Below are 13,042 nucleotides of genomic sequence, written 5' to 3'. Positions count from 1 at the left end.
GTTTAGTGTGGAGTGTGAGGCTGATGTCCTGTGTAGTGATGGGAGTGTTAAGTTCAGATGGTGGTGTGTGGCCCAAGTACTGGAAGCTAGGAGCAAGGGGAGGAACGGAGGTATTCGTACAGTCCATGACGTCAGGGAAGAGGGAATAATCAAAGTGGGGATCATCTGGAATGGAAAAAACATCGGAGAGGTGAGAGTCAAAGTGGTTGGCCTTACTGAGGTTGTCAGGAAAGGGACGGTCATTAAGGAGGAGAGGGTACTGCAGGGTGGGCCGGTTCCCAGTAAAGCGGTGGAACGCAGACCAATACTTGGAAGAGTTTATGGGGAGCGTTTCTTCGCAGTAAGCAGGTTGCGGATGTGTCGTTGTAATTGCTGGTGGCGGGTAAGTGTATCCCGGTCACGAGTGCGGAGAAAAGAGCGGTAGAGGCGGCGGGACTCTCGAAGGAGAAGGATGGCCTGTGGAGGCAGGGTGGGGCAGTGAGGGTGGATAGCTTTGGTGGGGATATGGGTGGCGACGGCGTCAGACAAGGTATGGTGCAGGAAGGCAGCAGTGCGAGAGATGTCATCAGGAGATTGGAGGATAAGGTCGTGGCCGGCAACCTGGGTGTGAATGGAGTCCCGGTAGGCATCCCAGTTGGCATGGGAGTAATCGTGGACAAGTTTAGGAGGGACATCAGGGTGAGGAGCATTGCGGGGATGGCGACCATTAGAGATAGTGAGGAGAACAGGAGGAGGTTGGGAGAGGCAAGGACCACATCGGGAGTGGTGTTGAATTCGGGTCGGGTGTGCTGAGGCAGGGGAACCAGGTCTCCCTGGAGAGTGGTGAGAAACTGATGCCACTGCTGGAGGTCGGCAGGATCACGGCTGTGGATATTGAGGTCGGCGGCAATCACGTAGGTGGAGAAGGTGTGGTCAATGTGGGCCAGGAAATTGTATGGTATGGGGGTGCGAGGGCGGACATAAATGGTGGCACAGGTGATGGTAAGGGTGGGGAAGAAGAGGCTGAGGGTGAGATGCTCGGCAGGATTGTTAAGGAGAGGTTGGGGCCAGACAGGGAGGTGCTGGAGGTGACCTATAGCAACTCCGCCACGCGCCAGAGGGTACGGGTTATCGGTGCGGTGAGGGATTTAAGGAGCCGTGGAGATGGAGATACAGGGTTGATGGAAAGTTTCATTTAGGACGAAGGCATCCACGCAGTGCTGATGGAGGGTGTGGAGGAAGAGGAGTTTGTGGGTGGGCAGGGAGCGAATGTCCTGGTACAGGATACGGTAGGGTTGTTGTACCATGGGAGGGGAGAGTTAAACGAGCGTGGTGAGGGGGGTGAAGGTGAAGTGGGCCTGGTTGTGGGAGTATGTGGCATAGGTGGTAAGATGGAAGATTGAACGGGCAGCGAGGGCGATTTGGGAAAGGATGTGGGAGCGCTGGAAGGGGTGGATGTTTTGGAGTACAATGGTGATGAAACGGATAATGTCCTCTGCAGTAGGTGGAGGGCAGAGCGAGTTGTTGGGGTGGATGGGGTCATCAACAGGACGGACAGGGATGGTGAGCTCAGGGGTGACTGGAGGAGGTTTCACTTTACACTTCGAGGAGTAGGTAGTATGTGGTTCGTTGCAAGTGTTGCAGGAGGGGGGAGAGGTGAGGTTGGGGCAATTCTTGAGGAAGTGTGAAGCTTTGTAGTGGGGACAAGTAGGGGGGTTCTTGCAGGCAGAGGTAACGTGGTCGTTGTACATGAGACAGTGTTGGCAGTGGTAGGATTGGACTGGGGAACGGGAGGAGTCCACCTTATGACGGCGATTGTAGATGAGGGCTCCCTCGGTGAGGAGGCGGTCAATGGAGGAGGAGGATTCGGTGAATATCCGGACGAGAAAAGTCAGCCCGGCATCATTGAAGATGCGACGGGCCAAGCGGATTTCAATGTCGGGCCGGGAGTTGAGTTCTGCCAACACCTCAGCCTCCGTGATCATGGGGCTAAGCTTCGTGATCACTGCGGTGAAGGTTGGCGGATGTCGGGGAGGTCAAGGCTGACGGGGAGAAGACGGAGTGTGGTAGGGGGTGAGGGTTGCACGTCGGCCAAATTGGATATGGGGGATGCGGGAGAGGAGATCGGTGTGGAAGGAAGCATTGGGGGATTTAATGAGGACCGAGTCCTTGCGAGGAATCAGAAGGGAGATGGGGGCATTGAGATAGTATTTCCGGATGGCAAGGATGAGGGAGCGGGCATCAAGGAATTGAGGGTCAGGCGTGGACAGGGACAGGAGGAAGGACGGGAAGGGGGGTGGAGGATGAGCTCCATGTGATGGTGGTTGGAGCAGCGGAGGGAGAGGTGAAAATGATAGTGGTGGTGGGTTGGGACATGGTGGCGGCGGCACAGGCAGGCGGCGACCAGGCGGCGACGGCGGCGGCGAGGAGGACCAGACGGCGAGCAGTAGTGACGGCGAGCAGACGACACGGCAAGGAACTGGTGGGGCTCTTCTACGTCAAAGATACACCCTGGGAGTAGCCCAGGCAGTGAGAGTCTTCAATGAAGAAGTGAGGGAATCCAACCCTCGAATGGCCCTGCCGAACTGTTAGCGCCCCTTAAATGCACGTGAACAGGCAACCTTTCCCCTTTCCCACCAGAGGGAGACACCAAAGCTGCGACTGCCACAGCGGCGCCACCGCCAGAAACGGAGGGCGACTGCTTCACACAACGCGCTGCGGCCCGCTCTTGAAAAGAGCAATTTTTTTTACCACGGCTCGAACTGCAACATGTATAACAGTAGACGAAAACATTATTCGTTTTTTCCTACTTAGCAGATTTGCATATACTTTCCAACAATTGGTTCCTGTGCTCACTATGGGGTGTGACCACCTCTGGCAGCAGTACAGGGCTGACAACGACAGAATATGCTGTGAATGACGTCATCAGTGTCACTTTGAGGCAATAACGCCTTTTCTCCTGCGGAGCTGCTCACACGTCTTGGACAGCGGTTGGACGATGCTGGCGTGATCCAGCACATCTCCTTAGCGCATCACAGACATGCTCTATGGGAGAGCGAGCAGGCGTGCAGTATCTTCCGTTTCCAATAAGACTTCAACAGGCAGTGCTCCATGAGGTCGAGCATTATCGTCCAGCAGTACGACGTCTGGGCGACCAGCACCTCGCAACAACCGTACATGAGGTCCCAAGACCTCGTCGCGATACCTGGCAGCAGTTAAACCTTTCCGATCCACCCGTACAGTTTCATGAAGAGATGTTCGTGCAATCAACATAATCCCTGCCCACATCTTTAGCGATCCTACTCGATATCGGTCTCTTTCCACAATGTTCAGGTCTAGAAATCGTGTTCCACATTCTCTTCAGATGCGGATCCGTCGAAAACCACTCTCCAGACCAATTCGGGTGTCATCTGTGAAAAACAACATTGGCCCACTGTTCGACAGTCCATGTAGAATGTTGACGACTCCACTATAGACGTTCTCTTCTGTGAAGACGCGTCAGAGGTAGACATACAGCACGTCTCCCGCAATAAAGGCCGCTCTGTCCATGGCTTCACTAAGCTGTTTGCCTCATCTACATCTACATCTACATACATACTCCGCAATCCACCATACGGTGCGTGGCGGAGGGTATCTCGTACCACAACTAGCATCTTCTCTCCCTGTTCCACTCCTAAACAGAACGAGGGAAAAATGACTGCCTATATGCATCTGTACGAGCCCTAATCTATCTTATCTTATCTTTGTGGTCCTTCCGCGAAATATAAGTTAGCGGCAGTAAAATTGTACTGCAGTCAGCCTCAGATACTGGTTCTCTAAATTTCCTCAGTACCGATTCACGTAAACAACGCCTCCTTTCCTCCAGAGACTCCCACCCGAGTTCCTGAAGCACTTTCGTAACACTTGCGTGATGATCAAACCTACCAGTAACAAATCTAGCAGCCCGCCTCTGAATTGTTTCTATGTCCTCCCTCAATCCCACCTGATCCCAAACGCTCGAGCAGTACTCAAGAATAGGTCGTATTAGTGTTTTATAAGCGGTCTCCTTTACAGATGAACCACATCTTCCCAAAGTTCTACCAATGAACCGAAGGCGACTATCCGCCTTCCCCACAACCGCCATCAGATGCTTGTCCCACTTCATATCGCTCTGCAATATTACGCCCAAATATTTAATCGACGTGACTTTGTCAAGCGCTACACTACTAATGGAGTATTCAAACATTACGGGGTTCTTTTTCCTATTCATATGCATTAATTTACATTTGTCTACATTTAGAGTTAGCTGCCATTCTTTACACCAATCACAAATCCTGTCCAAGTCATCTTGTATCCTCCTACAGTCATTCAACGACGACACCTTCCCGTACACCACAGCATCATCAGCAAAGAGCCGCACATTGCTATCCATCCTATCCAAAAGATCATTTATGTACATATAAAACAACAGCGGACCTACCACACTTCCCTGGGGCACTCCAGATGATACCCTCACCTCCGATGAACACTCGCCATCGAGGACAACGTACTGGGTTCTATTACTTAAGAAGTACCTTAGTTAGGAGTCTGCAGTGGGGCACCGAGTCAAACGCTTTCCGGAAGTCAAGGTTCAAAATGGCTCTGAGCACTATGGGACTTAACAGCTATGGTCATCAGTCCCCTAGAACTTAGAACTACTTAAACCTAACTAACCGAAGGACAGCACACAACACCCAGTCATCACGAGGCAGAGAAAATCCCTGACCCCGCCGGGAATCGAACCCGGGAACCCGGGCGGAAGTCAAGGAATATGGCATCCGTCTGATACCCTTCATCCATGGTTCGCAAGATATTATGTGAAAAAAGGGCGAGTTGCGTTTCGCAGGAGCGATGCTTTGTAAAGCCGTGCTGATGCATGGACAGCAACTTCTCTGTCTCAAGGAAATTCATTATATTCGAACTGAGAATATGTTCGAGAATCCTGCAACAAACCGATGTTAACGATATTGGTCTGTAATTTTGAGGATCCGTCCTTCTACCCTTCTTATATACAGGCGTCACCTGCGCTTTTGTCCAGTCGCTCGGGACTTCGCTTTGGGCAAGAGATTCGCGATAAATGCAAGCTAAGTAAGGAGCCAATGCAATAGAGTACTCTCTGTAAAACCGAATTGGAATCCCATCAGGACCTGGCGATTTATTTATTTTCAACCCATTCAGCTGCTTCACAACCCCACGGACGCCTATCACTACGTCCTCCATACGGGAATCTGTACGAGACTCAAACGGCGGTATGTTTGTACGATCCTCCTGCGTGAAAGATTTCTCAAATGCTAAATTTAATATTTCAGCTTTCGTGTTGCTGTCTTCCGTTGCCAGGCCAGACTCATCAGTGAATGACTGGATGGAAGCCTTCGACCCGCTTACCGATTTTACGTACGACCGGAATTTCCTTGGGTTTTCAGCAAGATATTTTGCTAAGGTATGACGGTGGTAGTGGTTGTATGCTTCGCGCATCGCTCTTTTTACAGCAGCACGAATCTCTACTAACTTTAACCTGTCCTCGTTCTCCCGATCTTTCTTGTACCGCGAGTACAACTGAATTTGCTTCCTGAGCATTCTCCGAAATGCGCTGTTAAACCACGGTGGGTCTTTTCCGTCCGTAACCCACTTCTTCGGCGCATACTTCTCCAATGCGTGATTTACAATGTGTTTAAAATTTGCCCATAATTCTTCCATACAACACGATACAACACGTCCAGTGTACGCTACAAAGTCAGATGCCAGTTGCCGTGCAGTAGTCGTGCCCTTACAACCAAATAACAGTTTTCTCTTTCTGATGTCACACGTGGTTGGCCCTGTCCTGGTCTTCATGATACAGCTACGGCCCCTACAAACTGTAGCCACATCCGAGAAACTACAGAACGATTCACGTTAAGCCATGGGGCCCACATGAGTTTGCGACTGTCCTACTTCCATTCTTCCTATGGCCACTGTAGAGTCTGGCAGGCGTCTTCTCTGTGCCATACTGCACGACTGGCTGTGTACACAGCGACTGTGGATGTGGGACTACCCGGCAAACACCACTGCGTTTCATAGGTGCCCTGACGTCATCGTTGGTGTGGTTGTCCGTGCAGAAAGGGATCGTGCGGACATCCGATGACAGTTTGTATGATTACATCGTGAATTAGACACAGAACGGGGAAATAGCGGTTGTTGTCGTTGTGGTCTTCAGTCCTGAGACTGGTTTCATGCAGCTCTCCATGCTACTCTGTCCTGTGCAAGCTTCTTCATCTCCCAGTACCTATTTCAGCCTACATCCTTCTGAATCTGCTTAGTGTATTCATCTCTTGGTCTCCCCCTACGATTTTTATCTTCCACGCTGCCCTCCAATACTGAATTGGTGATCCCTTGATGCCTAGGAACATGTCCTACCAACCGATCCATCCTCTAGTCAAGTAGTGCCACAAACTCCTCTTCTCCCCAATTCTATTCAATACCGCCTCGTTAGTTATGTGATCTACCCATGTAATCTTCAGCATTCTTTTGTAGCACCACATTTTGAAAACTTCTATTCTCTTCCTGTCCAAACAATTTATCGTCCATGTTACACTTCCATACATGGCAACACTCCATACAAATACTTTCAGAAACGACTTCCTGACATTTAAATCTATACTCGATGTTAAAAAATTTTTCCTCTTCAGAAACGCTTTCCTTGCCATTGCCAGTCTACATTTTATATCCTCTCTACTTCGACCATCATCAGTTATTTTGCTCCCCAAATAGCAAAACTCCTTTACTACTTTAAGTGTCTCATTTCCTAATGTAATTCCCTCAGCATCACCCGACTTAATTCGACTACATTCCATGATTCTCGTTTTGCTTTTGTTGATGTACATCTTATACCCTACTTTCAAGACACTGTCCATTCCGTTCAGCTGCTCTTCCAAGTCCTTTGCTGTCTCTGACAGAATTACAATGTCATCGGCAAACCTCAAAGTTTTTTATTTCTTCTCCACGGATTTTAATACCTACTCGTAACTTTTCTTTTGTTTCCTTTATTGCTTGCTCAATAAACAGATTGAATAACATCGGGGATAGGCTACAGCCCTGTCTCACTCCCTTCCCAACCACTGCTTCCCTTTCATACCCCTCGACTCTTATAACTGCCATCTGCTTTCTGTACAAATTGTAAATAGCCTTTCGCTGCCTGTATTTTACCCCTGCCACCTTTAGAATTTGAAAGAGAGTATTCCAGTCAATATTGTCAAAAGCTTTGTCTGAGTCTACAAATGCTAGAAACGTAGGTTTGTCTTTCCTTAATCTTTCTTCTAAGGTAAGTCGTAGGGTCAGTATTGCCTCACGTGTTCCAACATTTCTACGGAATCCAAACTGGTCTTCCCCGAGGTCGGCTTCTATCAGTTTTTCCATTCGTCTGTAAAGAATTCGTATTAGTATTTTGCAGCCGTGACTTATTATTCGGTAATTTTCACATCTGTCAACACCTGCTTTCTTTGGAATTGGAATTATTGTATTCTTCTTGAAGTCTGAGGGTATTTCGCCTGTCTCATACATCTTGCTCACCAGATGGTAGAGTTCTGTCGGGACTGGCTCTCCCAAGGCCGTCAGTAGTTCTAATGGAATGTTGTCTACTCCCGGGGCCTTGTTTCGGCTCTGGTCTCTCAGCGCTTTGTCAAACTCTTCACGCAGTATCATATCTCCCATTTCATCTTCATCTACATCCGGAAACCAATTCGATACCCTTCTCTCTCTGTCTCTCTCTATCTCTCTCTCTTTTTTTTTTTTTTTTTTTTTTTATTTTTTTTTTTTTTTTTTATTTGAGTCGGCACTCTCCTTGCTGGTTTGTTGCTGCCCACAACGAAATCTTCTCCTGTGCCAACATCTCCATCTGATGGTAGCATCAGCAACCCATACGCTGACTCATTTTCTCGATATATTCCAGTCTCTGTCCTCCTCCACACATTTTATCCTCTACAGCTCCCTCTAGAACCTTGGAAGTTATTCTCTGATGTCTTAAGAGGTCTCGTGTCATGCTGTCCCTTCTCTTTGTCAGTGTTTTCCTCATGTTACTTTGCTCCCCGATTCTGCGCATGGTCTCGATTTCCTCATTCCTTACCTTATCAGTCCACCTAATTTCCAACATTCGTCTGTAGCATCACATCTCAAACGTTTCTATTCTCTTCTGTTCCGGTTTTCCCACAGTCCATATTTCATTGCCATACAATTCTGCGCTCCAACCGTACATTCTCAGAAATTTCTTCCTCAAATCAAGGCCTATGTTTGATACTAGTAGACTTCTCTTGTCCAGGAATGCCCCTTCTTGCCAGTTCTAGTTTGGTTTTTACATCCGCCTTCCTCCGCCTGTCATGGGTTATTTTGCTGTTTAGGTGGCAGAATTCCTTAACTTAATCTACTTCGTGATCACCAATCCTGATCTTAAGTTTCTCATTGTTCTCATTTCTGGTGCTTCTCATTACTTTCGTCTTTCTTCTGTTTAACCTCATTACATATTCTGTAATCATTATACTGTTCATTCTATTCAGCAGATTGTGTAATTCTTGTCCACCTTCACTGAGGATAGAAATGTCTTCAGCGAATCTTATCGCTGATATCCTTTCACCTAGAATTTCAATCCCACTCCTGAATGTTTCCTTTACCTCCATCACTTCTTCTTCGATGTATATGTCTTACACCCTTCTTAATCGGAGCACTTTGTTCTTGGTCTTATACTCCTGTTATTTCCTCTTGGCACTTGTATGTGTTGTATATTACCCGTGTCTCCCTTCAGCTTACCCCTATTTTGCTCCCAATGTCGAACAACATGCAGATTTTACTTAGACGAACGCTTCGTCCTGATCTACAAAACGTATGGACGTGTCTTGATGTTTCTTTAGTCTTTCATCCATTATCTACCGCAACGTCAGAATTGCCACTCTGGTGTCTTTACCTCTCCTAAGGCCAAACTGATCCTCATCTGACACATCCTCAGTTTTCTTTTCCATTCTTCTGTATATTATTCTTGTCAACAGCTTGGATGGACTAGCTGTTAAGCCTATTGTGCGACGATTCTTGCACTTGTCGGCTCTTGCAATCTTCGGAACTGTGTGGATGATATTTCTCCAAAAGTCAGATGGTATGTCGCCAAACTCATACATTCTACACACCAACGAGAATACTCTGTTTGTTGCCATATCTTCCAATTATTTTAGAAATTCAAATGGAATTTTGTTTATTCCTTCCGTCTTAAATGGTTCAAATGGCTCTGAGCAGTATGGGACTTAACTTCTGAGGTCATCAGTCCCCTAGAACTTAGAACTGCTTAAACCTAACTAACCTAAGGACATCACACATCCACGCCCGAGGCAGGATTCGAACCTGCGACCGTAGCGGTCGCGCAGTTCCAGACTGTAGCGCCTAGAACCGCTCGGTCACTCTGTTCGGCCCTTCCGTCTTATTCCATCTTTCAGTACTCCAAAGCTTTCTTAAGCTCTGATTCTTATACTGGATCCCCTATCTCTTCTAAATCTACTCGTGCCTCTTGTTCTATCACATCAGAAAAAATCTTCCCCCGCAGAGAGACTTTCAATGTACTCCTTCCAGCTACGTGCTCTCTCCTCTGCATTTAATTGTGGAGTTCCCTTTGCACTGTTAATGTTACCACCCTTGCTTTTAATTTCTTCGAAGGTGGTTTTGACTTTTCTATATCCTGAGTCAGTCCTTAGGACAGTTTTTTTTTTAATACATTGTGGGAGTGAACAGTGATCAATGTGTTACAAATATTTACTATCAAAAACAGTCTTGAACACAATTTATTTATTACCGTGACCGGTTTCGACCACTACTGTGGTCATCTTCAGACCAATGAGTAAGAACCTACTTCTGGTGGCAGTGATTTACCACCAGAAGGAGGTTCTTACTCATTGGTCTGAAGATGACCACAGTAGTGGTCGAAACCGGTCACCGTAATAAATAAATTGTGTTCAAGACTGTTTTTGATAGTAAAAAAAAAAAGCATTATTTCTTCGATTTCTTCATATTTATGTACAGGAGATTTTCTGCCTCCCTCTCTCGTGCTCGCGCGAACTCAATGTTGTCTTATTCGGAGAACAGAGGAGGAACAAAGGAAAGTTCCAGACTCCAGAGACCAGCGTAGTGCCGAGAGGCCTGTCAAAATTGCAGCACCGCCGGCGCGTTATCGATCTGACACTTTATGGAGAGCATCGCGGGGCGCAACCGATGGCGACGGGCTGCCATAGCCGGGATGCTGTTGCCATGGCAGCATCGATCGACTGTTACCAGAGGCCGCTGTGGAGGGGCGCCGCTGACCATTCGCGGCCGCCCATTTCGCGAGCGGAATAAAAGAGGTTATGCGATCGCTGGCTGAATGGCCGGGCGCTGAACTGGGGCGCGCTCTGCGCAACAGCGCGGGGACACGGGTCCAGGCCTGCCACGTCACGTCTGCCCACCAATGTTTTCGCCACTCCAACCATTTACGAATACGCCGTGTAGCGGCCAGAGTCTTCACAACCTGTTCATCGTCGCTGCCAACGTCTTACCCATACAAGAAGATGTGAGCAGGAGTGTTTTTGTTACTGTTTTATATGCGTCTACCAAGGAGAAGGACAGGTAATACCGAAAAGTGGATTCTGTCCGACAGGAGCTATTCCTGAGCTACACTGACTGGAACATGAACGAAAGTTGGTAGGAGTGTTTCTGCGTCTGAACGGTGATGTCTCGTCAAATTTCGCACCAGTCGCACAAGAGTGCTATAAACACACACTGTGACGGTCTTGAGAGTTAGGTACCTTTGAGATTTGACACGGTGAGTTGACGTTAGTCGAGAATGCCTATAAGGCGACAACGACGCCACTGTCAACACCCCAAAGACTTCGAATGAGGTCTTGCGACGGGGCTGCGAGAAGCTGGATATTCCTTCTGTACTGAACATGATTGCTGCCAACTGTGGTCACCAAAATGTACAGTCGCAAGAAGACCACCCGCTTGGTGCTATCGTCAGGAAACAACACCGTGCTCGGCATGTGGCTCCGGCGCATCATACTGCCTCTGCAGCAGTAACTTTTCTTACCAGTCAGCACCACAGTGGCACACAGGTAACTTTTACAAATCGGTTACTTCGAGGATAGCTTCGAGCAAGATACTGTCCCGTGCATTCCACTGATCCTAAACACCGCCAATTGTGACTTGAGTGACGTCACGCGAGGCATGTGTATAGTATCCGCAACAGCACTTTTTTATGGGGTGGGGCTGTTAGCCTCACGCCCGACCCCCGACTTGGAGGACCTGGATTTTTTTAGGGTTTACTCCCTGTGGTGTGCGTACTGTAAGACCTTCGGTACACACACCATCAGTTTATTCGACTTGTCGCTCTAACGAAGTAGGCAAGTGTCAGCAATATGCCTCGTGGTCTTATCGTGGCGTGTTTCTCTTCTGCCGTTAGGTCAGACGATAGAAATGCCACTTGCATGCTTAGAGTAGCAGATTGACGGTGACCAACTTTAAACAGAACTTGATTAATTTTCACACACATTTATTAAAATAATAACTATAAAAATTACTTAACTTGCTTCTGGATGCTATTTACAATTGACAATGTGAAGTTCCTTTGGTTTTGGTACGTTAATCTTATTCTCACATATCTCTGATACTTGACAAAAGTGTCTATACATTTATCTTCATGGCTATGTACAGGAATATGATAATCTTATTAGGCGCAGACTGAAACTTGACTATAGGCTGGTACAGACTAATGCAGACTGGCACAGACTGGTGCAAAAAAATGCAGACTGACTAATCGGAGGTCTGTACACTCGTTATATTACCTCGTGCGTTCAGGTATCACTGCGCGAGTGTGATCCGCGAGGAGAAAACATTCTACGTTAGCAGCAATCTCATTGGCTGCGTTACATATTAATACGCGGATCGGCGGAAGCAGAATTTGATCCGTCTCTAAGGCAGCGCCATCTCGTAGTGCGGAGACGGACGAGCGCTGCGCCTGCGCTGTTGTGCTTAGCGGGGCGCGCTCTAGTGGGAAACTTGTGTACACGCTGACTACGCGGAACTATGTACACAACATTCCCCTAGGAGGGTTGCCTTCCCTACGCCTATAGAGCCCCCCCCCCCCTGCCCTACGTTACGACCATATTAAGACCTATAGTAATATATGGATCAGAAGGCTCGGTACTGACGTTAAAAGAGGAGAACTGGTTACTGAGATGGGAAAGAAAGATACTGAGAAGGATTTTTGGAAAGGAAGATGGCTGGGCAGTAAGGACAAATGTAGAACCACAAACACTTCTTTGGACAGATGGATATTGTAGTTAAAATGAAGCAGGGAAGAATAAGATGGGCAAGACATGTACAGAGAATGCCAGAAACTCGGAGTGTCAAAGTTTAAATGGGAAAACCTGACAGGAGAAGGAGAAGAGGTAGACCCAGGAAAAGGTGGCTGAACGATATGGAAGGAGATCTAAAGGCGATGGGAATAAGAAAGTGAAGAAAGAAGGTGATGGACAGAGAAGAATGGAGACAGGTTATACAGGAGGCCAAGGTTCTTCAAGGACTGTAGAGCCATCCAAGAAGAAGAAGAAGAAGAAGAAATTGTGTCAAGCGAGAGTTCATTGAAGATCTGGTGTGTTACCTGATGAAAGTTGGAGCTGCCCTGGTGCCAATGATGGCAGTGTTTTGGTTAGTGGGGCGTTAAGTTGTAGCCCTTCGACCAACCTCTCTGCAGGCTAGACGCACTGGAGGTCCACGAGGAACCATAGTCTGCGGTTGGATTTCGTATGACTGCAGCAGTGCACTCACGGTTATCCCACGCACCCTAACTGCAAATTTGTACATCACTCTGGTTATTCGACCTGTTGTGCTGCCACTCATGAACAGGGGATGTTCTCCAACAGGATAACGCTCTCCCACATACCTTTATTGTAACACAAAGTAACAGAGTGTCGACGAATCGCCTAGGTCTGCACGATCACCAAATCTCTCTGTAATCGAACACATGTGGGACATTATCGGTTGACAACCCCAGCGTCATCCACAA

At 47.8% G+C, this 13,042-nt stretch overlaps 1 protein-coding gene across 1 annotated transcript in view; it reads left to right on the top strand.

Annotated features, from left to right (window-relative positions):
- The first annotated feature begins 2,296 nt into the window (after nt 1-2,296).
- Nucleotides 2,297-13,042, top strand: part of LOC124551208 — a 53,027-nt gene continuing 42,281 nt past the window's right edge. Inside the window, exon 1 of the mRNA XM_047126199.1 lies at nt 2,297-2,496. Within this exon, the coding sequence (XP_046982155.1) occupies nt 2,297-2,496 (200 nt within the window). The remainder of the gene's footprint in view (nt 2,497-13,042) is intronic.

The sequence above is a fragment of the Schistocerca americana genome, chromosome 9, assembly GCF_021461395.2.
Source record: "Schistocerca americana isolate TAMUIC-IGC-003095 chromosome 9, iqSchAmer2.1, whole genome shotgun sequence".
NCBI classification, from domain to species: Eukaryota; Metazoa; Arthropoda; class Insecta; order Orthoptera; family Acrididae; genus Schistocerca; species Schistocerca americana.
The sequence above is the reverse complement of the archived record's forward strand: the minus strand, read 5'-3'. Positions and strand labels throughout refer to the sequence as shown.